Below are 27,073 nucleotides of genomic sequence, written 5' to 3'. Positions count from 1 at the left end.
CTCACAACTTCCACAGATTCCTATCAAACAAGTTGTTTTTCCAGTCACCTTCTAAAATCTGAAAGATAATTAGTCTCAGCCAGACTCCATATTTTCTAACACCTAATGGTGTTTAGTGCTAAATCAAAGCTCCTCAACAGTTTTTATAGTTTTGAGGAACTCCAGGGAGGCTTCAGTACCATTAGGAATTAGTTCCACCTTTGGCATGTACAGCATGGATCACTGGGAAAGAATTCTTTTCCCAACATGGCTTCTCTGATGTTGAGCAAGGTATGAAGTTCGGGTGAAGCCTTTTCCACATGCATCACACTGATAGGGTTTCTCACCAGTGTGGATTTTCTGATGTTCAATAAGGCTTCTATTTTGAGTAAAGCTTCTGTCACACTCATTACATTGATAAGATATGGAAGCTTCCACATTTTCCCATTGGTTTCCCATTCTAACCTGGCCTTCCCAGTTCTCTCCATGTTCAGAATCCTGAATGTTTTTGTCCCCACCATGGATCCTCTGATGTCTCAGGAGATGTGAATTCCGCCTAAAGGCTTTTCCACACATATTGCACTGGTAGGGTTTCTCCCCAGTGTGGATTTTGTGATGTTCAAGGAGGCTGCAGCTTTGACTGAAGGTTTTCCCACAGTCGTCACACTCATAGGGCTTCTCCCCCGTGTGGGTTCTCTGGTGTTTGATAAGGTTTGAACTGTGACTGAAGACCTTGCCACATTCTTCACACTCATAGGGCTTCTCACCAGTGTGAACTCGCTGATGAATGACAAGGGCAGAGCTCCCGATGAAGGTCTTGCCACAATCTTCACATTCGTAGGGCTTCTCTCCAGTGTGGATTCTTCTATGCTTAGTCAAGCCTGAACTCTGAGCAAAACTCTTTCCACACTCATGGCAGTAGTGTCGCCTACTTCCTATGGTAATTTTCTGCTTTCTGTGTAACCTGCCCTCCTGTCCGCCAGCTTCTGCACATGGAGGAATCTGGGCGATGTCTTCACCCAGGTAGTATGGGCTCTCCCCAGGCTCTTGTACTAGATGCTCCTCATCAGGAGACAAGTCTCTGATCTTAGTCTGTATTTCACCACCTGAAACAACAAACAACTGGTGATTGTCACTTTTGCCTTGTCATGGGAGGGAAGCTCTGTGCTGAGTACCAGGGAGGCAAGACTTCAGGGGTCTGTTTATGTTAGGTATGAGGGCTTGAAGGCAAGAATGAGAATGGTCATAAGGGGGAAAACAGGAGTGCTGAGAAGAAAGGAGACTGGAGACTAGGCAGGATTCGATACTAATAGGGAGGAGCAGGAGGCTATAGTAAAGGAGGCAAGTGAAATGGGTTCTGAGGCATTCAGTAAGAAAGAGGGAAAAGGAGGACTCAAACTAGTTATTGACCTATGGAAAAAGAAGTCATTTCAGACTGCAAAATCAAACTGGCTTTGTGTTGGGAGAGCTGAGTCGGAGCCTCTGCTGTGCTGACAATGAGCTGTGTGAACTCAGACAAGTCACCTAACGTCTGCTCTCCACATCCTCAGCTCTAAGCTCTCCCACTCTATGGCCAAGTCTGTATTAGATGCTTTATCTACTTCACCCACTCATCCACTCTGACTAGAGAATGGTTGTTGTTGTTGTTATGTGCCGTGGAGTCCAACTCATAGCGACCCTGTACAGGGTTTCCAAGGCTGTAAATCTTTACGGGAGCAGAAAGTCTCATCTTTCTCCTATGGAACAGCTGGTAGTTTCGAACTGCTGACTCTGAGGTTCACAGCCCGACTCGTAACCACTATGCTACCAGAGCTCCTTTTAGGCCAGATAAAAAAAGTAGGGCTAAGGAACTAGTCACACAGCTAGTCAGCAGTGAGGGTTCCGAAATGGTGGTTCTTAAACCAAACATAATAGGGCTTCTAGCAGCAGCCCAGTAGGTTCTAATACAAAAAAGAAGCCAAGAAATCTTAAGAGAAATGAGTGCCCACCATCTTACCCAAGATGAGGTTGCCACTGTCCTCTTGTCTCTCATCTAAGTAGAGGTTTGCTTGAGATGAGTCCAGCTGTGCCCATGCAGGGGGAAGGGTCAGAGTCACATCTTTCACTTTCAGCAGGCCCTAAAACAACAAACAATCCCCTCTAGTTACTCTTGCTCAAGGTCACTCTCCAAACTGGGCACTGCAATGTGTATGCAAAGAATGAATGTCCTGTTAAAGGGGCCTGTAAAACAGAATAGGTAAGGGCCCCCTACACCTACTTAACATTATATTTAGTAACACACACATTCACAGATATATATACATGGAGTCAAAGTGTGGCACACTGGACTACTAACCAAAAGGTCAGTTGTTCAAACTTACCAGATGCTCCTCGGAAACCCTATACAAGGTAGCTGTAAGTTGGAACTGACCCAAAGGCACTTAACAAAAGCAATTATAACATTTGATCCTTGAACGACAAAAACCTGCCCCCCTCCCCCTGTTGATTAGGACCCCTTCCAATACCATAAAAAGTTTATTTATATGTGATTTTATATGTCATATGTATTATATAGAGTCCTGGCGTGGTGGTATAGGATAAGACTGGACTGTAAACCATAAGGTTGGCAGTTCAAATCCACCAGCTGTTCCTTGGAAACCCTACACAGGGTCTCTATGAGTCATAACCGACTCCACAGCACTTAACAACAACAATACCAAAATAAAAGCTGCACCCACATAAAAGCTGCATTTTCAATATAAGATAAAAAGGTATTTCACAAAAAATGTAAGCTTTACATGCCTGCTAGTGTAGATGCTTAATGGAGAAAAGATTGAAGTTGTCAAAGACTTCATTTTGCTTGGATCAACTATCAACACTCATGGAAGCAGCAGTCAGGAAATCAAATGAAGTATTACATTGGGCAAATCTGATACACAAGACCTCTATAAAGTATTCAAGAGCAAAAATGTCAGTTTGAGGACTAAGGTGCGCCTGACTCAAGCCATGGCATTTTCAATAGCTTCATATGCATGTGAAAGTTGGACAGTCAATAAGGAAGACCATAGAAGACTTGATGCATTTTAATTATGGTGTTGAAGAAGAGTATTAAAAGTACCATGGAATGCTAGAACACACAAGTCTGTGTTAAAGGAAGTACAATCAGAATGCTCATTAGAAGCCAGAGTAGTGAGACTTCGTCTCTCATAACTCCAGAAACATTATCAGGAGGGGCCAGTCCCTGGAAAAGGACATCATACTCAGTAAAGTGGAGGGTCAGCAAACAAAAAAGGAAAGCCCCCAATGAGATAGATTGGCACCGTGGCAGCAGCAATGGGCTTAAGCTTAGCAGTGATTGTGAGGATGGCACAGGACTGGGCAGTGTGTTGTTCTGTTGTGCATAAGGGTGTTATGAGTCAGAACTGGCTCAATGGCACCTAACAACAGTACAGATGCAGAGATAGCTTTATGAAATTTCTTTTCTTATAACAGTCCTTACATTGGATTCATGTATCTTGAAATGGTGGGCAACCTCAGCTGCAGACCTCAATCTATGGTACATAACAAGCAATTCAACTTTTATTTATAGTAACATGACTTTCCCCTGCTTCTTAGGAGCACTTTCAGCACCACCATTCATACTTCAGATGGGCCCCAGGTTGTTATTTAAGGTTTATGGTATTATACTAAACACAATGAAAACTATGCAAGATCTGGGAGAGATAACTTTTAACAGATAGACAAATGACTAGAGAGATGAACTGCTCACATGATTAGTGTCACATAATGTTTTTCAAAAATCCACATATAAGTGGACCTGCACAGTTCAAACCGGTATTGTTCAAGGGTCAACAGTATATATAAAACAACCATTAAAGGAAGACAATGTTTCAGTATAAATACCTAGACACCAGTCCAAAAAGTGAAAATATTTGGAAAATAAGAGCACAGTGAAAGGAATGAACTAGACCCAAAACTTTCAAAAGATTTGTGTTGTGCTTTTTTAACAACCCTATACAAGGTTTCTGACACTCTAAATTTTGGGGAGCAGACAGCCTCATCTTTCTTCCAGCTGGTGAGTTTAAACTGCTGAGCTGAGGTTAGCAGTTCAGTGCTATCCTACAGCACTACATTATATCAGTGAGAAAAATCAGGAAAAAACAGATACTAGAGCACCTCAGGAAAAAAGATACTATAATCCTAGTGTGGTGGGTTAATGCACCAGCCTGGAAAGCCGTTTGAACTGCAATTCAAAAGTGATTCAAGCTCAGCTGCTCCTCGCAAACCCTATACAGGGTCGCTATGGGTCAGAACCAACTCGACAACACTTAACAACAGCACCTGAAACACTGAGATATTCAAATAAAACATGAAAGTGTAGGTAAGAAACGAGACTCCAGTTAAGATTGCTCAGATACCATTGTTGTTGTTAAGTGCCTTCAAGTCACTTCCAACTCATAGCAACCTGTATAGGGCTTCCAAGGAGCAACTGGTGGGTTTGAACAAACAACCTTGTGGTTGGCAGTCCAGTGCTTATCCAACAGGGCTATACCAGGACTCCAGATGGCATCATTAAATCTAAGTAAAGGACAAGCCTTATGTGTTTTCAAGTGTAAACTCATTTAGGGCAGATTTATGTCTTTATATCCTTCTCTAATAGCAGTTTGTAATACTTAAAAAAAAAAAAAAAAGCACCATCACATTGGACCCTCAGTTTCTATTTGTTGAATTGCCTTTATTGAAGAAGAAATCCCACTGATGAAGAAACTGCCAAAATAGACAGGGTAGAAAAGACCTGGGAAGCAGAGACAACTCTCTAAGTTAGTAGTAAAAAAAGGAAAACCTTTTACATGGGCACCAGAATGAAGACAAACAATGGTGAACAACCTTAGGATAGATGAAAAAAACTCAAATTCCACGTGGATTGGTATAGAGATGGAGTGGAAGGGAGGGCCATTTGTGGGCAGCCCAAGAGTAGTGAAACGTGTGGGCGACAGGGGGGACCTCCAGCTCACCTGGGACTCTGGAATGAGCCTGGCAGCTGCCTCTGTGTCTTCTTTGCAGCTTCCTCCCTGAGCAAGACCAGGAACTTGAAGAACTAAGAAGGAAAGAAGCTATGGATTAGATCTACCCTGACATTTAGTTTCCCCACCTCATGGAATTCAAGTTCAAAAATTCAACTAATAAATTCCTGCCAAACAAATACACAGTGTTTCCAAAATGCCTGATCCCTACCAGCTCCAATCCTTGGGCATGTGAGAGCAGGTGTATTCCTGCAGAGCCAAAAAAAACCGGGCAAAATCGGTGGTGGTTGTAGTGTTCCAGGTCCAGTGCAGTCAGTTCAGACTCCAAACAGCCCTATGTACAATAAAACCCAGTCTGGTACTACCTATCTTCACAATCTCTCCTACGTTTGAGCCCATTAGTGTACCCATTGTGTCAGTTCATCTTGTTGAGGGTCTTCCTCTTTTTCATTGACCCTCTACTTTACCAAGCATGATGTCCTTTTCCAAGAACTGGTCTCTCTTGATAGCATGTCCCAAGTATAACATGACCAAGTCTCATCATCCTAGCTTCTGAGAAGCATGCTGACTGTACTTCTTCCAACAGAAATTTGTTCTTCGGCATCCCGTGGTATATTCAATATTATTTGTCAACACCATAATCAAAGGTATTAATTCTTTAGTCTCGTTATTCATTATCCAGCTTTCATATGCATATGAGAACAACTGAAAAATCCCATGGCCTAGCAGGAATGGTGAAATGAAAGCAATATAAAAACAATGTGAAAAGAGCTCTCTGTTTGAAGATCTTTTTATCTTGAATTTTGCTGGAGTAGGGAGATAAAACAGGATTTTTGGTTAAAATTGTTTTACTACTTGTAAGCGTAGTAGTTATGAGTCAGGCTGCTAATCTCAAGGTCAGCAGTTTGAAACTACCAGTGGCACTGCAGGAGAAAGATGAGGTTTTCTGCTCCCATAAAGATTTACAGCCTTGGAAACACTGTACAGTGTTACTATGAGTCAGAATCAAATTTACAGCATACAACCACCATCATCACCACCAGTGCATTTTCTACTTTCATTATAAAAAATTAAGAGGAGTCAGACAACGCTGGGCCCAGAAAGGAAGAAACAAGAGTCCACTTGCATAGGACTTGCTCAAATTCAGGAGAGGGAAAAGTACAAAACTTCAGGTTTACTTGTAGGAAGTGAATTTTGCAAAGCAAGAAAACAAGTTGATTTAAGCCAAAATCGCTGCTGAGAAATAAAGGTTACATGTTGACTAGAATACTTCAATGTTGTATGCCTTGGGAAACTTCCCAAATGTTCATAGCACCTCAGGGAAAACCCTTGGAATATAGTTTCCTATGGAGTGATTTTCATGCTTTTATGATAACAGACCTAGGGTTTAGATTTACTTATACTCTTTAATTTGCAATAGTCTTATGATTTCTGCAATATTGTGGCCAGCTTTACAGATTTTATCTTATTTTCTTCATAACCCTTGCCATTATTCAAAATTGTGTTATTAACTTATCTTCCTTACTAAATGTAAGTCCATCAGCGCTGGGATCTGTCTCACTAATGACTCTTATCTCCAGCACAAACAATACTAGCTACTATATAGGAAACCTCCAAAAATAAGTTAAATGAATGGAGACCACTGTTTATGTTTTTTAAAAGCCAAGTTTTTCCAAACTCCAATTTTAGTAGAAGCTTAGTCACCATGCTAGTTTGGTTGGGAGAGTTTTTCCATCACTGTAATGAAATCTTATTTTTAGTCTCAGTTTCAAAATAAAGTTGGTCTGTGATAGGTAACTGTGAATGGATCTTTTAGGTGATCCTTTAGTGAAACTGGATGAAGTCTGTAGAATTCATAATGCCCAGAAGATAATCCTCACCTCTGTTTTGTAAGGGTTGGCATCCCAGAGGTTCATGCTTGAGCAGAGCCTTCATCAGCTGAAATTGGCTACTTCGAGACCCGCGGGTTCTTGTCGACAGTGCTGTCTTGAAACAGAGCAGCTCTTGCCCAGGGTCACGAGCTGTGAACTGGAAATCATTCATTTACTTTTATTTGTTCAACACATGTCTGCAGATTTCTTACATACTGGTGGTGGTGGCTATGTGCCGTGGAGTCGGTTCCGACTCATAGCGACCCTGTAGAGGGTTTCCAAGGTTGTAAATCTTTACAGGAGCAGAAAACCTCTTCTTTCTCCCGCGGAACAGCTGGTAGTTTCAAACTGCTGACCTTAAGGTTTGCAGGCCGATTCGTAACCACTACGAAACCAGAGCTCCTGCTAGTACTCTTTATTTCACAGGTGACACTATGGGTTAATGACTGGACTGCAAAGTTGATTTGAGTCACAAGGTCGGTGGTTCAAGCTCACCAGCTGCTCCTCGGAATCCCTATACAGAATCGCTACAACAAGCTCTAAGTGAAATTTAGCATTTCCTTCAATTATGAACATAAGCAATAAACCAAAGTGAGCTGTACTGTGACTTTGTCACCAATAGAAATCACAGATGTTTTCCTGTCACAAATATTCTTAATGGCATCATGCTTATTAACACCTTAAAATTACCAGGATTATTCAACATGACCCTATTTCTTATTATGTTGTTGTTGTTAAGTACCGCGGAGTCGGTTCCGACTCATAGTGACCCTGCATAGGGTTTCCGAAGCTGTACATCTTTACAGGAGCAGAAAGCCTCATCTTTCTCCCGCAAAACAGCTGGTAGTTTCCAACTGCCGACCTTGAGGTTAGCAGCCCAATACGTAACCACTACGCTACCAGAGCTCCTTATTTCTAATTATGTTGTTGTTGTTATGTGCCGTGGAGTCGGTTCCAGACTCAAAGCAACCCTGTACAGGGTTTCCGAGGCTGTACATCTTTACAAGAGCAGAAAGCCTCATCTTTCTTCCGCAAAACAGCTGGTAGTTTCGAACTGCTGACCCTGAGGTTAGCAGCCGGATTCGTAACCACAGAGCTCCTTATTTCTTATTATACACGGCATTGTTAATAATTTTAAAAAAACACTCCATCAAAGTCAATATTTTGCTAACTGCATTCAAATTTATTTTTGTCATCCTTTATATTTTCCTTTGTGCGTTTAAAAAATATTCTGAGTCGAGGTCCAGGGACTTAACTTCACTGCCAAAGAGGTTCATGGTATAGAAGAAAAAAAAAAAGGAAAGCCCCTAGATCTCATGGAATGTTCCTCACGCCAAATTTGAGGTTTTAGGAAGAAATACCCACAGTTCTCACAGTGATTTAGAAATCAGTTGTCTCTACCTGCAGCCTCGGGTCACCAAGCCGCCTCTCCAAATATTCCAACAGAACCACCACCTCCTCCCCGCTCTCGGGATGCTGCTCCCGCACCCAGCTCTGCAGCTCCCCAGGCAGGATGGTCAGGAACTGCTCCAGCACCAGCAGCTCCAGGATCTGTTCCTTGCTGTGCATCTCAGGTTGCAGCCATTGTCGGCAGAGCTCCCGGAGCCGGCGCAATGCCTCACGGGGCCCTGCAGCCTCAGGGTAGCGGAAACCCCGGAAGCGCTGGCGGGAGTGCTCGGGGCCCAGTTGGGGGCTGCCGGACAAACGGGCGTCCTCGGCAAAGGTGGAGGCCTCCTCCTTTTCCACCTTCACCGTCAGGAGCCCCGTCTTCTCCTCTGTAGACTGGGCATACAGGGCTGACCTTGCCCTCGATTCTCTTGCCATCCTGGGTCAAGGCAGTGCTCGGTCCTCACACTAGCGGAGAGCTGTATTCTTTCAGAAGATTCCTGAAAGGTGGGAAATCACTATAACTGTAAGCTCTCTCCTCTCGAGTGTCCAAGGGCCTGGGGCACCCCCCGGGCACAGCTGCACAAATTGATCCCTACAGATCCCTACAGAGCCTTCTCTGTGCTTCACACTGAAATGAGTAGCGCAAAGGATGTCTTGGGAGTGCGAGTAAATATTCCCCAAACGCAGAAGACAGTTGCGGTGGGAGCACGGGAAGCTTCGGTGGGAACCTAAGCAACTTCCTGGTCTCTCTAGGAGCCTCCTCTCGTTGATTTCTCCGAGTTAACCCATTAGCTAACTCGTCCTTACCTATAGTTAAGGGTCTGATGTTAACAGAAAGAAAAAGGATGGCAACTTGTAGATTTAAAAAAGTAGGGCTGGCTCGACCCTGGGCGCCGGCTTGTGAGACTTAATTCTCCTGATTTAAGGCTTGCCCAAAGAACTGGTATAAAATTCACACTAAGATTCGCCTGTAAAGTGGGCTTCCCCACAGGAAAACCTTTTGTTTGTGTGAGAAACATCAAAGAAACAGAAAAAGGCACTTGTAGTTACTGCCCCTGGTTCTCACCTCTCTCAAGCTGCCACTCTCTTTCCTTCCCTTCAGGGCAAAGTTTCTTTAAAGAGAGTCTTCCTGTCCCCAACTGTAGTCTTCACCTCCCATTCACCCCTCAATACACTGTAAGCAACAAACCACCACCACCACCACCAAGAGTCTCCTGCAGAAGTAACCTGAAATGCTGGCCCCAATTACCACCTTCCACTGTCTTTTGTCAAGCAACCAGGTTGATAGTGCTGTCCACTTATAGAAACTCTCATCCCTGGCTTCAGAGACTCTGTTCTCTTGTTTTCCTTCTATTTCTTCCCAGTTCCAATTCTCAGTCTGGCACAGCAGACTCTCAAGCCAGGCTACCTGTGTTCATGATCTTGGCTTTGCCTGGTACTAGTTGGATGACACCTGTAATATGCACATAACAGCCTTGCTTGCTGAAATTGAAGAAGACTTGAAGTATTTACTGATGAATATTCAAGACTATAGCCTTCAGTATGGGTGGCACCCATAAGTGTGAAAATGAAAATTCTCACATATGGACTAACAAATAATATCATGATAAATGGAGAAAAGATTGAAGTTGTCAAAGGCTTCAGTTTATTTGGATTCACAAATAACACTCATAGAAGCAGCAGTCAAGAAATCAAACGATGCATTACATTAGGCAAATCTGCTGCACAAGACCTCTTTAAAGTATTTAAGAGCAACAATGTTGGCTTGAGGAATAAGGTGCACCTGACTGAAGGCATACTGTTTTCAATTGCCTCATATAAATGCAAAGGCTGGATAATGAATAAGGAAGATCGGAGAAGAATCGATGAAAGTCCCATGGGCTGCCAGAAGAAGAAAAAAATCTGTTTTGGAAGAAGTATGGCAGATTGCTGCTTACAAGCAATGATGTTGAGATTTGCTTCTTATACTTTGGACATGTTGTCAGGAAGGACCAGACTCTGGAGAAAGACAACATGTTTGGTACAGTAGAAGGTCAATGAAAAAGAGATAGATTCCCAACAGATGAATTGACACAGTGACAACAATAATGGGCTCAAACATAACAACTGTGAAGATGAGACATGACCGGGCAGTTTTTCCTTCTGTTGTTCAGAGGATCTCTATGAGTAGGAACAGACTCCACAGCAGCTAACAACAACAATTGGATGGCAAGGTGTCCTGGTGGCTCAGTAGGTAAGCACTCAGATGCTAACTGGTGCTTTCAACCCACCAACTAACTGGTCCGAGGGGAGGTGGGGCTGCCAAGATGTGGCTGTTGACTTCTCTAAAGATTACAGACTCAAATCCAACCTTAGATGGGCGCTATGAGCAGGAATTGATTGGCAGCAAGGAGCAGAGGCAAAATGGAGTAAGAGCACCCAGGAACAATCTGTAAATTTGGTCTCCCGCCCCACCCCTCACTGCTGGATGTGTTGACTGGGGTGGTGGATGCGGAGGGGGGAAGCCTGTGATTTGCCAGTCAGCCTTGTATGGCACCCCTTTGGACTTGAGTCCAGGTTCGAATGCCCACTTCTAACCTTTTCTTGCTATGCCTCTGGCTATGAGTTTGGTTTTTTGAACTGGATGACCCTGGTAAGTTACTTATCCTCTCTGTGCTTCATTGTCCTCATCTATAAATAGGATAGTAATAGTAGATAGGGATGTTGTGTGCATTAATTGAATTCTTTCTGTGCAAAATTCTTAGAAAAAATGTCTGGACAGTGATAAATTGGCATACTGTCAAAGGCAAGGAAGCTTTGAGATTCCTTTGAATCAGATGGGGCTAATTTTACACCAAAGTGACTATAAAGTTATTTGATTGGGTTGATAAGACAGTAATACCTTTCTATCTAGTGGAATGGGAGGACTACAAATGTAAAGTTGGCGAACAATGAGCAAAATATATATCTTACACACCTTCCTGAATTTTTATTCTTAAATCTACCCTTCAATATTTCAAAGAACAAATAAGAGGAAGGACGTAGCAAAAGGAAAGGTACAATCAGCTAATACAAATCAAAGTGCTAAAAAAACAAAACAAAAAAAAAAAACCTTCTCTCTTAATCTGACAGACACTGCCCATGAAGTATTGAGCAAAATAAAGCATGAATCTAATTAAGCTTCTAGATCCAAATACTAGTGTAAAGGTGAGACCCAGGGCCAAGTTAGAGGAACAGTTTCAAAACTTAGGTACACATTAGAATCTCTGGGGAGTTTTAAAAATATCTAGATACTTGGTTAAATCAGATTTCAGGTGATGCGATTCAGGCATCAATAACTTTTTAAATGACCTAGGTGATTCCAACATGCAACTAATTTGGAGAACTAATGAGTTAAATGCTATTAAAAAGAAGCCTCCATCAAATCCATAGTGTGAAGTAGGACATGATAGAAGACCCAGGTTCTTCAACCAATAAAGGGCATTTTCTAAAAGTGGGCAAAAGGGGAACTACCCCAGACTGAAATAGACTGAATAGATATAGCTGTGATTGTTATAAGAATTTGTGTCAGTTTGGCTGGGCCAGAATACTCAGTGGTTTAGCAGTTAAGATAGAGTTATCACTTCCATGAGATGAGATCTAATATAATACAGTCAATCCCATGTTATGATTTGTTGTGATATGCTTTGATCTGATGTAATGATGCTATGTTGTAAATCCTTACTTCTGTGATGTAAATGAGGTCAGATGCAATCAACAGGATTAGGTTGTGCCTTAAATCAATCTCTTTTGAGATATAGAAGGAAAGACAAATGAGTTGACCTCAGAGGGACCTGTGGTGGTTGTTGTTCAGTGCCTTCAAGTTGGTTCTGACTCATAGCAACTGTGTATAGGGTTTCCAAGGAGCAGCTGGTGGGTTTAAACTGCCAGTCCAGTGCTGATCTTATAGTGCCATACTAGAGGGACTTACTACCAAAATAGAAGTGCCAGGAGTGGACTGCATCTTTTGGACCTGGGATCTCTGCACTGTGAAGCTCCTGGATCCAAGAGAAAATTGAATCCAAGATATATGGAGATCTCCAAGGAATACTGCGCATACAGATGCTGAAACAGACAAGAACCTTTCTCCAAATCCAGCAAAGAGAAAGTATTCCCCCAAGTGGCAGCATATTCATTTTGGACTTCTAGCCTTCTAAATTGTGAGAGAGAGAGAAAATCTGGTTATTAAAGCCATCTACTTGTGATATTTCTGTTAGAACAGCAATACATAACTAAAATATAATGTACCAGGCATAGGGTGCCGCTCTAGCAGAAACCTAATATGTGGACAAGGAATTGGAGATTGAACAGAGTCTTGTTGTTGTTAGGTGCTATCAAATCAGTTCAGACTCAGAGTACAACAGAATGATCATTGCCCAGTCCAGCGCCATCCTCACAATTGTTATGTTCAAGCCCACAGATGTTACCACTATGCCAATTCATCTCATCAGGAGTTTTCCTCTTTGCACAGACCCTCTGCTTTACCAAGCACAATGTCCTTCTTCAAGGATTGGGCCTTTTTGAAAACATGTCTGAAGTAAGAGACACAAAGTCTCACCATCTTGACTTCTAAGGAGCATTCTGGCTTTACTTTTTCCAGCACAGACTTGTTTGTTCTTCTGGCAAGCCATGGTAATTGTAATATTCTTCTACAACATCATAACTCAAATGCTTCAATTCTTCCTCACTATTCCTCTTCCAACTTCCACATGTATATGTTGCTGTTGTTAAGTACCATCGAGTCAATTCCAACTCACAGCAACTCTTCATAGGCTTTCCAAGGAGTGAATGGTGAGTTTGAACCACCAACCTTGCAGTTCAAACTGACCTTGCGATTTAGTGCTTATGTTGCAGTGCCACATCAGAAATCCTATGACTTGGGTCAGGCACACCTTAGTTCTCAAACTGTCATCTTGCTCTTAAACACTTTAAAGAGATCTTGTGCCACAGATTTGTCTTATGCAATACCCAGTCTGATTTCTTGGCTGCTGCTTCCATGAGTGTTGATAGTGGATCCAACCAATATGACCTTGACAAATTCAATCTTTCATTCTTATATCATGATGTTATTTACTGGTCCAGTAGTGAGGTTTTTTGTTTTCTTTATATTGAGGTGCAATCCATACTGAAGGCTGTGGTATTTGATCTTGATCAGTAAGTAATTTGTCCTTTTAGCTTTCAGCAAGCAAGGCTGTTAATGTGTCTTCCTCCAATACTGATGCCATGTTTTTCTTCATATAATCCAGCTTCTCAGATTTGCTCAGCATACTGATTGAATAATAAGTGTGGTAATAGTATATAACCTTGTTGCACATCTTTCTTGATATTAAACTATTCAGTGTCCCCTTGTTCTGTTCAAACAACTGCCTCTTGGTTTATGTACAGGTTCTTCATGAGCACAATTAAGTGTTCTGGAACATCCATTTTTTAAAAATGTTATCTATAGCTTGTTATGATTCACTCAGTCAAAGGCCTGTGCATAGTCAGTCAAGCACAGGTGAACATCCTTCTAATATTCGCTGCTCTCAGCCAAGATCCATTTGACATCAGCAGTGATATCCCTTGCTCCATGGCCTCTTCTGAATCTGGCTTGAACCTCTGGCAACTCCAAATTGATATATTATTGCTGACACAAGCCATGGTATTTTCAATAACTTCCCATGCACGTGAAAGCTGGACAGTGAATAAGGAAGACCGTAGAATTGATGCTTTTGAGTTATGGTGTTGGAGGAGAATATTGAAAGTTCCATGGGCTGTCAAAAGAACCAATAGATCCGTTTTGGAAGAAGTACAGTCAGAGTGCTCCTTGGAGGCCAAGATGGCCAAACTTCGTCTCTCATACTTCAGACATATTGTCAGGAGAGACCGGTCGCTGGAGAAGGATATCATACTTGGTAAGGTGGAGGGTCAGAGAAAAAGAGGAAGATCCCCAGCGAGATGGATTGGCCAAGTGGCAGCATCATGGACTCAAGCGTGGCAACAGTAGTGAAGTTGACCCAGGATCAGGCAGTGTTTCGTTCTGCTGTACATAAGATCGCTATGGGTCAGTACCGACTCGATGGTACCTAACAACAACAACAACATACTGTTGCAGTAAGTTTTTCATTATCTTCAGCAAAATTTTACTTGTATGTGTGATACCTTGAATTTGCTTGATGTGAGTTTTCTATCCAATGTCTTCTTAATTCCCACCAAGTGATTGAGTGAGACCGTGCAATAAGGTGTACAGGACTCTATGGCTGGGATTGGTTAGTGTTGCCATCCAGCTGGGTTGACAGAGGCTTGTTGCCCAGTCTAGCACCATCCTCAAAAATTGTTACACTCAAGCCCACTGGTGCCATCTCAGAAGCAGGAAGACGATCCCAGGACCATCAAGAAGGAAGAGCAGGAGTGGAGTGTGAGCTCTCAACCTAGATAAGCGGCAATTGTAGAGACAGTGTGGCATGGAGAGAAAGAGCAGCTGTAGCCTTTAGGCCCATAGTCTGAGTAAAGCTGAGTACCTATGGGCAGGAGATTGGCTTTCAGAATATGCACGTTGGGCATTCACAGACAAGCTAAAAGAGCTTTGCCTGAACAGAGCAGAGGTCAAGGGGCCACATGTCTGAGAGGCCGTAGACAAAAGTGAGGCGCGCCAATGGTACAGCAGAGAAGAGGCAGTCCTAATAGGAAAACTGCTGCATTGTGACTTGGTTTTGATCTTGAATTGTACCCTGTTCACGTCCATAATAAACCTCATAATTGTGAGTATTGTTATGAGTTTTGTGTGGCCATTGCAATGGATTATTGAACCCAGATATGAAGCAGAGAGTGCTGTGGGAGAGATGGTTGGTGTCAAATTAGAGTAAAGAAGGTTGTAGGGTTGAGGTATGTCTGATCTTCACTTCACAGAAATTGGCTTTGGGCTGATTTTGAGTTTGATTCTCTTTCTCCCTTGTGAAGTCAGACATGGCTCACACATGATTTTTTCATATGTATTGTTAATGATATTGTTCAATGATTTCTCCATTCCATTTGGTCACCTCTCTTTGAAATGGGCACAAATATGGATCTTTTCTAATCAGTTGGCCAGGTAGCTGTCTTCCAAATTTCTTGGCAGAGATGAATGAGGAGTGCCTCCAGTACTGCATCTGATTGTTGAAAGATTTCATTTTGTGTTCCATCTTGCAGGGACTAAAAGAGTACTAAATTGCCTAATAGTAAAAACTTAGATTGCCTAGAAGAGACTGGTGGAATTCTGGATGTCAAAGGCAATTCTGATGAGGGCTCAGAAGGAAGTGAGAACTGTGACACTGGAGATGGCACAGATGGTGAGAAGCAGTGGCAGAAAAACTGCAGGAGGAGAACCAGGAAGCTAACACAAGATGGCATGGAACTGACCCACAGGGCAAGAGAGCTGAGCTCTTGCACCTTCATGCAGGAGACTTCCTGGTTGAGTGGGGTGCGTCTGGGCCCATGTTGGAGGAGTTAGGTTCTCTGACCCATGGAGCAAGAGAATTGAGTGGCTTTAAGCCAAGGTTTACTGGTGGAGTGTGGTGCTTCTCAGTAGGACTGAAGAGTTTTGTGACACTTGAGCAGAACAGGGACCAGCTGGCCTCTTTTAGAGAGCAAGGAACCAAGAAACAAGCTAAAGAGAAAGGAGCATGGGAAACAGAGCTACCTCAGTCTCAAAAGGTGCAACAATGACCTCTGGGGTTTCTAAGGGTGGAGCCATAGTTTCCTAAATTTCAAGTAGTCTGCCTCTTCACCAAGATTCCAGAATGTAGGGCTGGCATTAAGATGGGTCTATGCCCAAAACTCAGGGGGACAGAATAATGGACTTCCTGGGACCAAGAGTATAGAACCACCGCTCAGATGGACTAGTAGAATGGTGTGCTGCCCAAGCTGAGGGAGTAGAGGTGTCATTGTAGTAGGCCAGGAGGGCAGATCTGAAGTCCAGGGTTGAGGACCTCTACCTAGACTCCCCACCATTCATCTGTCAGTTTGTCATACTGTGGTGGCTTGTGTGTTGCTGTGATTCTAGAAGCTATGCCATGGGTATTTTAAATATGAGCAGGTTTACCCATCGTGGACAGGTTTTAGATAAGCTTCCAGATGAAGACAGATTAGGAAGAAAGAGAGACGAGTTACTTCTGAATGTTTAGTCGCTGAAAACTTTATGAATAGCAGCAGAACCCTGTCAGCACCAGATTATTGATTATTGAAACATGATGAAGAGCACCAGAATACTGTCAGATAGTGTGCCGGAAGGTGAGCCCCTGAGGTTGGAAGGCACTCAAAATATGACTGGGAAAGACCTTCCTCCTCAAAGTAGAGTTGACTGTGATGACATGAAAGGAGTAAAGCCCTTGGGACCTTCATTTGCAGATGAGGTATGACAGCTGTAAACATCCATTAATAATTATAAAATAGAATGTACAAAGTATAAATCTAGGAAAATTGGAAATTGTCAAAAATGACATATCAAAGGAGAGAGAAATGAGCTGAACTCAGAGGGACCTGTTGTTGTTAAATGCCATCAAGTCAGTTCCAAGTTACGGCAACCCACGGAGCAGCTGGTGAGTTTGAACCACCTACCTTGTGGTTTAAATTGACCTTGAGTTCAGGTGCTTATCCTGTGGTGCCATACCAGGACCACTCAGAGGGACCTCCTCCTACTACCGAAACATAAGTCTGGAGTGGAGTGCATCCTTTGGACCTGGGATCTTTGCTTTGTGAAGTTCCTAGATCCAGTGGAAGATTGATGCCAAGATGTATGGAGATCTCCAAGGAATACGGAGCCTACAGATGCTGAAAGGAGACAAGGGCCTTCCAAGAGCCAGCACTCTGAATTTGGACTTCTAGCCTAAATTCTCCTAAACTGTGACTGGTAAAGTAGAAGGTTGGTGAACAAGAGGAAGACCTCAAAGAGATCGACTAGTCTAGTGGCTGCTACAATGGGTTCAAGTATAGGAATGACTGTGAGGATGACGCAGGACTGGGCAGAGTATTGTTCTATTCTAAAATGTAGGTCTGTTATTAGTTGGAATCAAATTGGATGACAGTGAACAACAACTGGGAGGAATCTAGATGACTAAATTACTTTTCTGGGTTTTTCTGGGATGAAAAAGTCTGTGAATGTAAAAATATGACACTATCCCACACTGGGCTCAGAGGGTGAGCTTAAACTTGAATTCCAAAAGAAGCACTGGTTCCTACTTTCAGCAGAGGCAAGTGAGGGTTGGGAAGTTACTAATAACTATATTTACACCATGTTGATGGTGGACACATACGTGCAGATGTAAAAAGGCTGCCTTTTAAGTGGGGGAAATGAAAAGGGTATGGGAACTGAATGCAGGAAATGAGAATAAAGCAGGCAGGTACAGACATGTTACTATTGTTAAGTGCCATCGAGTCAGTTCCGACTCCTAGCAGTCATGTATAGGGTTTCCAAGGAGTGGCTGTTGGGTTTGAACCACCAACCTTGAGGTTGGCAGTTCAGTGCTTATTCTACAATGCCACACTAGGATTCTAGGTACCTGGGAAATATTGCAGGTTCCATTTCAGACCACTGCAAAAAGCAAATATTGTAACAAAGCAAATCATGACTTTTTTGTTTCCCAATACATACAAAAGTTATGTTTGGAATATATGGCACGGTAAGATAAGCACTGGACTGCTTGCTAAACGCAAGGTCAGCAGTTTAAATCCACCAGCTGCTTCTCTGAAACCCTGTATGGGGTCGTTATGAGTCAGAACCAACTACACAGCAAGAAACAACAACACAGCCTATTAGGGAGTGTGACATATAAGCACTGTAGGATAAGCGCTGGACTGCCGGCAGTTGACCCATTGTTATAGCCCATCAACGGATCCTTGGGGGAAAAGATGAGACGTTTTGCTCCGCAAAGATTGACAGCCGCTGAAACGCCATGTAGGGTTGCTATGAATCGAACTGACTTGACACACGTAAAAACAAAAGCCTATTAAGTGTGCAACAGCATTTTGAAATATTCGAATTACCAACACGTAACGCTAAACCACGAAGCGAGCACGTAATAATGGCCATGACAGACTTGCTCAACACAGGGTTACCACAAAACCTTCAATTTGTAAAAAACTCAGTATCTGTGAAACGCAATAAAAGAGCAAGAAAATTAGCTATGAGTGTAGAGTTTGAAAGGGAAGAGCCAAGGATTGAAAGGCAAGATCCAAAAGAAACTGTTATCAGTCAATTCCAATTCATCGCGACCCTATGAAATTTAACAGTGGAGGTACCCATCAGGAGATTTCCAAGTTTCATGTTCCCACTGGACCCAGATGGGTAAAGAAAGGCCTAAAAACAGGTAACCTAAATCTGGGTTCACCAAAGACTAGACCCATCCGGTCTCCTATTTGCGCAGGCGCAGAGGTCTAGCCCTTGCCTGGCTACTGGCTGAGAGCGGAAATCTCGCGAGGGGCCGGTTCCAGTGCGCCTGCGTGGTTGGAATAGTTTGTTCGCCTTGGTCTCAGTAACCGCTCACCTGCACCATTTGATCACCTGAAAATTTACGGCTGATGGCTCCTGTGTCCCGATCCCACTATCCGGAGGACTCGCTGGGCTCTCGGAGATGGAAACGCAGCTCGTCAGGAAGCCCACCATCCGCACAGGCCAGATGCTCCCCTCGAGGTTCGCGTTCCCACTCTCAGTCCCGCGGCCATGAGGGCTTCAGGCCTCCGCAAAGTTGGTCGTGCGTGGTCGGCTCTCCTTCCACCTTCCGAGGCACTCTAGATCGAGAACGACCCCCTGGGCTTTGCAACTACGCCCTTTCTTCCTCTTCTTTCTATTATGGCAGATACCGCTACCATCATCACCACTATACTGGTGAGCGGCAGTGGGTGGAAGGCTACAAAGAGGAGAAGGAGGAGAGCCATCGTCAGTGGAGGCTAAAAGAAAGAGAGAGGATTGGGGAGTTGGGAGTGCCTGAGGTCTGGGGTCTATCTCCAAAATGCCCTGAGCCCGATTCTGATGAACACACTCCAGTTGAGGATGAACCAAAGACCCAGAAGAGAAGCCGTTCAGATTCTAGCCAGGAAGAAGGAAAAAGGAAGAAGGCCAGTCATTCAAAAAACAAGAAAAAAAGAAAGAAAAAGTCATCCAAAAGAAAACATAGGAGGTATTCTGATAATAGTGATAGCAATTCAGACTCTGACACAAATTCGAACTTTGGTGATGATAGAAAGAAAGCCAGAAAGTCCAAGAAGAAAGAGAAGAAAAAGAAACACAAAGCCAAAAAAGACAAGAGAAAGAAGAATAAGAAAACGAATAAAGAATCCAGTTATTTAACCTATAAGGATTCAGAAGGGGAGTTGCCAGAAGATATGTGGATTGAACAGTCAAAGATTGCAGATACTGTGGGTTTAATAGGCCCAGAAGCACCTATAATACACTCTTCTCAAGATGATAAACCGTTGAACTATGGTCATGCTCTGCTTCCAGGTGAAGGTGCAGCTATGGCTGAGTATGTAAAAGCTGGGAAGCGTATCCCACGAAGAGGTGAAATTGGGCTAACAAGTGAAGAGATTGCTTCGTTTGAATGCTCAGGTTATGTTATGAGTGGTAGCAGGCATCGCAGAATGGAGGCAGTACGACTTCGGAAAGAGAACCAGATCTACAGTGCTGATGAGAAGAGAGCCCTTGCATCCTTTAACCAAGAAGAGAGACGAAAGAGAGAGAATAAGATTCTTGCCAGTTTCCGAGAGATGGTGTACCGAAAGACAAAAGGGAAAGATGACAAATAAGGCCTTTCAGTTGTAGAACAGGACTTTTAACATCAATCAAAAATGTTTTATATACCCCAAATAGGCCTTATTGGTGTTATAATACAAACTATAGTAATAAGCTCCTCCAGAAAGAAAGCTGCTTTTTGACAAATTATTGCTGTTTGGTAAAAGACTATGTATACATGGTTTAAAAAAGTTAAAAGTAAGAAGGTGATTCAATAAGAAGTGAATCTTTCACCCCAATCTCTGATTCTCCTCCCCAAAGAAATCTGTACTGTCTTATATATGTACCCATGTTCTGTGTATAGATAAGCATATCTGCTGCAGGGTAGATATTGGAACTATTAAACTGAATATTTTTCCTCTGCAACCTTGACTTCTCTCTTTGTCTGAGGGCTTCTTTCACCATAAAGCCATTCGTCTGTCCCAGAACACCAAAATTTAACCCATTGTCATGGAGTCTGTTCCAACTCTTAATGACCCAGTAGGGCAGAATAGAACTTTCCTATATGGTTTCCCAGGTTGTAATCTTTACAGAAGCAGACTGCCATGTCTTTCTCCTGCAGAGCAGTTGGTTTGAACCACCAACCTTTGCTTTTGGTTAGCAGCTTAATACTTAACCACTGTGCTACCAAGAACTTCAAAGAGAACAAAGGAATTAACTTAGTATGTATACTTCTGGTTGCAGTTAACATACTAGATGGAAAAATACAGATTTACTGGTTCATGTTGGTATGCTGTAGAATAAGCACTGGACCGATAACCACAAAGATGGGCAGTTCAAACCAGCCTCTCTTAAGAAACCCAATACAGGGTGGCTATGTGTAAAAACCAATTTGCTATTTGTAAAAACCAATGGTACTTGACAATATGACTGCTAAGGCCAACAGAAAGGTGTTCTGTATGGTTTTAATAGGATTTGGCTTCTGTCTCCACCATCGTCTTTCATGGGTTGTCTTCCTCGTATATTGCAAAATGCTTGCCAAAGCTAGTGAGTATGGATATATATTTTCTGGCTCACCTCTAAAGAAAGAGCATTTCTGTTTAGAATACCAAGCAAGCATCTCAAAATTCATCTTAATTGGAGTAGATTAGATCACATGACCACCGTCAAAGCATATACTTGTTGCCAGGGAAATAGAAGAGCCTACCCCAGAATATCATGCTTTGGTAAAGTGGAGGGTCGGCAAAAAAAAAAAAAAAAAAAGAAACAAGAACCCCAGAGAGATGCACCCACATAGTGGTAGCAACAGTGAGCTCACTTGAATAGTAACAATTACGAGGATGGTGCAGGACCAGACAGTGTTTTGTTCTGTTGTGCATTGAGTCACTGAGTTGGAGCTGACTGGACAGCACCTAACAACATCTTGGGAGTGGTGGACTACTTGGGAGAGAAGTGGTGTGCTTGAATGCAAATCAAGCTAATGGTGGGAATGGAGGTGGGCAACCGATAGAGGGCCACACAATTTTAAATTCTTTTTTTTTTTTAAATGTAAGAGACTACATATGCTGAAAGCCAAAAACTACATGAAGAAAAGCTTGGTTTTTGACTCCTAGGAACCAGTGGTAGTGAAGGAAGAAGTCCAAGTTTCAGTGAAGGCTGTCACAAAGAACAAGACTCTGGGAATTGATGGAATATAAATTGAAATCTTTCAAAAAACTGATGCGGCACTGGAGACACTCATCTATGCCAAGATATTTGGAATTCAGCTGATTAGAAGAGATTAATATTTGTGCCGATTCCAAAGAGGTGACCCAACGGAATGTAGAAATCATTGGACAGTACCATTGATATCACATGCAAGTAAAATTTTGCCTGATATAAATACAAAATGGCTGCAATGGTACATTGGCAGGGAACTGCCAGAGGTTAAAGCCAGTTCCAGATGAGGACAAGAAACAAGGACTATAAATGCTGGCATCAGATGGATCTTGGCTGAAAGCAGACAATACTAGAAAGATGTTTACTTCTTTTATTGACTATGTAAAGGCCTTTCAACTGTGTGGATCATGACAAGCTATGGACAATATTGCAGAGAATTGATATTCTAGAACACTTAATTGGGCTCATAATGAATCTGTACATAGACCAAAAGTCAGTTGATCGAACAGAACAAGACACTCAGTGGTTTAAAATCAGGAAAGATATGTACCAGGACTGTATTCTTTCACCATATTTATTGAATCGTATATACTGAGCAAATAATCTGAGAAGCTGGATTACATGAAGAAGAACATGGCGTTAGGAATGGAGGAAGACTCATTAAAAATATGCAAATTATACAACCTTGCTTGCAAAAAGCAAAGAGGACTTAAAATACTTACTGATGAAGACCAAAAACCACAGTCTTCAGTTTGTGTGGCACTTCAATGTAAATAAAATAAAAATCCTCACCACTGGACCACTAAATAACATCATTATAAATGGAGAAAAGATTGAAGTTGTCCAGGACTTCAGTTTGCTCAGATAAACTATCAACACTCATGGAAGCAGCAGTCAATCAAATGATGTATTTGCATGAAGCAAATCTGCTGCATACAACCTCTTTTAAAGGGTTTAAGAGCAAAGATGTCAGTTTGAGGACTAAGGTGCACCTGACCCAAGTTATATTTTCAGTGGCTTCATATGCCTGTGAAAGTTGGACAGTGAATAAAGAAGATCGTAGAAGAATTGATGCTTTTAAGTTATGGCTTTTAAGAAGAGAATCAGAAGTACCATGAACTACCAGAATAGTAAACAAATCTGTGTAGAAAGAAGTAAAATCCGGGATGACCCAACTACATCTCTCAGACTCTGAGCATATTATTAGGAGGGACCAATCCCTGAAGAAGACCATCGTACTTGGCAAAGTGGATTGTCAGCGAAAAAGAGGAAGACTCCCAACAAGATGAATTGACACAGAGGCAGCATCAATGGGCTCAAGCATAGCAACAATTGTGAGGATGGCCCAGGACCAGACAGTGTTTCATTCTGTTGTGTATTGGGTCACTATAAGTCAGATCTGAATTGACGGCACCTAACAACAACAACAACATTTTATAATCCATCACAGTATGACAAACTAATGGATGGTGAGTGATCGAGAATAGTATTTACAAAATATACAACTCCCCCACTGGCATAAGGGGTTGTAATGAGCATTTTTTGGTCAGTTCCCCACCCCATACCCAAATTCTGTAGCACAAGGAAAGGTGAGACTCTTCCCCTTGGCTCTCAGTAGCTTCCAAAAACCCAAACCACTACCATGGAGCAGCCCTAAAAGAGAGTAGAGCTGCTCCTTGCTGGGGCAGACAGCCTCATCTTTCCCTCATAGAGTGACTGGTATTTTTGAACAACCAACCTTGATGTTAGCAGCAGTACAATGCTTAACTCACTATGCTATCAAGACTCCTTCTCAGTAATTAAGAAATTATGTTGTTGTTATGTGCTGTGGAGTTGGTTCCGACTCATAGCGACCCTGTAGAGGGTTTCTGAGGCTGTAAATCTTCACAGGAGCAGAAAGCCTCTTCTTTCTCCCGCGGAACAGCTGGTAGTTTCGAACTGCTGACCTTGTGGCCCGCAACCTGATTTGTAACCACTATGCTACCAGAGCTCCTTTAAGAAATTATAGATGTGGCAAAATTACAGTCTTTTTATTCCTTCTTTTTTTTTAGTGCTCACAATTATGGGATCTATTTGGGAAGTTAACAGTTTACATTGCAGCATCAGAAAATGCTCAGGACATAGTTGTTCCATTCAGCCATGCCCATAAGCAGGCCTCTCTCTTTCCAGCTAAAGTTACAAAGCTCTTTTAGGGCTATTGATAAATGCTCACAGGGCACACTATTACACCATAAGCCTCAGTCAGAAGGCACCGGACTCTACTTCCATGGGTCAGCAAATATGGCTCCCCAATTAAGTGCCTGGAGGCACCCTGCTCTGCAAGGAAGTCTCCTGCTCAAAGTCACTCAGCTTTGCTTGCTCTGTGGTCTGGTAAGTTCACCATTGTCTAGTGTCCTGACTCTTGGTTTGGCTGTTCTGACTGTTGCTGTTCCATTACTGCTTCTCTGACACTCCTCTGGTGTCATAATTTGCTGTTCTTGGGTCAAGGAAGTTCAATATTCAGGGATCTTGGGGTCCAAAGGACATGATCTACTCCCGACTCTTTGGTGATAGATACCCCCACCTACTGTTTGTTTGTTTTTTAACCTGGTAATTAACTTCTGTTTTTAGTCTCTCTATTCTTAACCTAACAATTTCAGCTGGATTGTTATAGGAATACTAATAGTATTTCACAATCAAGCATGGTGATGGCATTTGGTTTGAGATGTATGTATTCTTGTCAGTATAAAGGAAGTATCCATTTATATATACAGCAATGAATGAGCTCTTTCTGTGTTGAGTAGAAGCGAGAAGAGCAGAAAGCATCATTAAGAAAAGTTGAGAATTGTAAATCTTATGCTATAATATGATAGCATGACTTGCAATGCAACAGAACCATTACAGATCATATAGAAAAGGAAGCTTTAATATTGATTATGGGCCTGGTAGAAACATATCAGAGTCTAATCTAATTCACAAAAATGAGGATAATCCTGGAAAATGAAAATACCAAATTTGAAATTTGATTTGTATTATTAGCAAAATGTAATCTGTTCTAGTAAAAACTGTATTCTGATTTATATCCACGTTAAGTCCCTAGGTGACCCAAACTGGTTACCTAACCTAAAGATTGGTGTTTCAAACCTACCCTTCAGCTCTGTGGGAGATGTACTCCAGTAAAGATTTTAGCCTAGAAAACCCTATGGAGCAGTTTTACTCTGTTAAGCAGGGTTTCTATGAGTCAAAATGGATATGACTGCACCATGTGTGGCACTGTAGGATAAGCACTGAACTGCTAACAGCAAGGTTGGTGGTTCAAATCCACCAACTGCTCCTTGGAAACCCTATACAGGGTCACTGTGAGTCAGGACTGACTCAAAGGCACTTAACAACAATAACAGTCAAAAGTACAAACAATACTTAAACTGCTCAACTTGAATTAAAAAAAAAATCCTCAGTTAAGCTATTTTAAAGGTTTTGATTTTCATGGATGTTCAATGTAATGCTGATAACCTCAGCCTTGATAATAGAAGTGACAGATTTAAGAAACCAGCCGTGGCAGGGAGTTTGAGAAATGGAGTAAATGAATTAGGGTGCATTTACTTGCTCTTAAAATGAAATTTTCTTTATGCTTATCCTTCATACTTTCAATTTTATTTATTTATTTTTAATGTTTTATTGTGAATTATGTGATAGTTTACATGGGAGAACATTAGTTTTACATTCATCCTATCGTATATCATTTCATTGCCATGGTTACAATCCCCTCCATGCATCATCAACCATCCAAAGAGTATACACTACAAGCCTGCCCCTCCCCCCACACCGGGTCATCAGCACACAGCCCCTCTCCCTCTCTGGGTGTAAAGTCCCCAGCTGCTCCATCTCTCCACGTCATCGTCTCTGCCTCCATCTCAGGGATCACTGCTTCTCTGGGTAGGGTCCTGCTCTCCACTCTTCTCCCTTCATGGTCCCAGGGACCTCTGCTCCTAGACTGCAAAGTTTCCTTCATACTTTTTAAATAAAAATGTATAAGCCCTTCTTTAGCTATAAGAATATGAAATCAGACACAAGTTTTTTCCTCAGAAGAAAGAAAATTAATTTCTAGTTAATGAAATACTGTATTAACTGAATTCACTGGTTTAAGGGAAAGTTTTAAAGTAAACTGTAACTTTAATTTAATTTTTTTTTTTTTAAGTTTCTAATGCCCAGAAAGAGCCCTGGTGGTGCTGTGGGTTAGGTGTTGGGGTGCTGCCCTCAAGATCAGCAGTTCCAAGGAGTATATCTGTGCTCATAAAGATCTACTGTCTTAGAAAACCCACATAGGAAAGCTGTGAGATACAGTGGATTTAGCCGGGTTGGTCTGATGCCTAGGAAAAAAGGCTAACTCTTCTTGTGATAATTGACTGATTTTTCTTATTTTGTTGTTAGTGGTGTACCATGGAGTCGGTTCAGACTCATAGCGACCCTGTACAGGGTTTCTGAGGCTGTAAATCTTTACCGGAGCAGAAAGCCTCATCTTTCTCTCACAGAACAGCTGGAAGTTTCAAACTGCTGACCTTGAGGTTAGCAGCCCAATTCATAACCACTATGCTACCAGAGTCCCTTTCTTTCTTTTCTTTTCTTTTTTTGTTAGAATCATTTAAATGCTTGAGATACCAGATAAATTATATGTCATGAAATATGGTTGTTGTTGTTGAGGTTCAAACTGACCTTGCAGCCCAGTGCATTATCCTGCAATGAGTGTCAAACCAGGTCTCAAAAATAAGGGTTAATAAGACCATAAATGCAGCCATTTTGAGAGCATAATTATTTTGCTTGATTGGTTGGTTGATTGGTTATATGCTGAGGAGTAGGTTCTGACTCATAGCAACCCTATAGGATTTCCCAGGCTGTAAATCTTTACAAGAGCAGAAAACCTCATCTTTCTCTGCAGCACTGCAGGCTAATTTATCAGACTACAAAGTCATTTGAACTGCAAGGTCGGTGGTTCAAGCTCACTGGCTTCTCCTTGGAAACCCTATACAGGGTCGCTATGGGTTGGAATCGACTCGACAACACTTAACAACAAAGGGACTTCTAGTTTGGTTCTGTGAGTCAGCATTGAACTGCAAACCACAGGTCAGCAGTTCAAACCCACCAACTGCTCCTTGGAAACCCTATACAGGATCTCTATGAGAACTAACCTAACGGCACTTAACAACAACAACAGAAAACATCTTATACATACATCTAACTTGTCCTTGTTTCTTAAATGTATGTTCTGACTATTTATGATTGGAATGTTAATAAATGTCTGGCTCTGGCCCTAGTCCCTGTTCTGATAAGGAATGACCATCTGGACAAACAGGCACCAGAATAATTAGTTATGTCTTTCTTTGAAATGTTTACTGGGGCATCATGTCAACTTTGTGATTTAGTGTAAATGTTAGAATTATAGTTGCACTTGCATGTAGTAAGGTGACTCATCTTACCAAGTAGTTTAAAAATTG

General features: G+C 42.1%; 2 protein-coding genes across 2 annotated transcripts; one reads left to right on the top strand and one right to left on the bottom strand.

The window, feature by feature from the left end:
* Positions 1 to 219: 219 nt before the first annotated feature.
* ZKSCAN4 (zinc finger with KRAB and SCAN domains 4) lies at positions 220 to 8,677 on the bottom strand. The gene is made up of 5 exons (XM_006872798.1): positions 8,255 to 8,677; positions 6,863 to 7,010; positions 4,974 to 5,056; positions 1,976 to 2,096; positions 220 to 1,085 (listed from the first exon to the last, which is right to left on the bottom strand). Exons 1-5 carry the CDS (start codon positions 8,675 to 8,677, stop codon positions 220 to 222), a joined length of 1,641 nt encoding a protein of 546 aa, XP_006872860.1.
* Positions 8,678 to 18,793: 10,116 nt separating this feature from the next.
* NKAPL (NFKB activating protein-like) lies at positions 18,794 to 20,017 on the top strand. The gene has a single exon (XM_006872769.1). It carries the CDS (start codon positions 18,794 to 18,796, stop codon positions 20,015 to 20,017), a length of 1,224 nt encoding a protein of 407 aa, XP_006872831.1.
* Positions 20,018 to 27,073: the final 7,056 nt, after the last annotated feature.

The sequence above is a fragment of the Chrysochloris asiatica genome, unplaced genomic scaffold, assembly GCF_000296735.1.
Source record: "Chrysochloris asiatica unplaced genomic scaffold, ChrAsi1.0 scaffold00213, whole genome shotgun sequence".
Lineage (NCBI taxonomy): Eukaryota > Metazoa > Chordata > Mammalia > Afrosoricida > Chrysochloridae > Chrysochloris > Chrysochloris asiatica.
The sequence above is the reverse complement of the archived record's forward strand: the minus strand, read 5'-3'. Positions and strand labels throughout refer to the sequence as shown.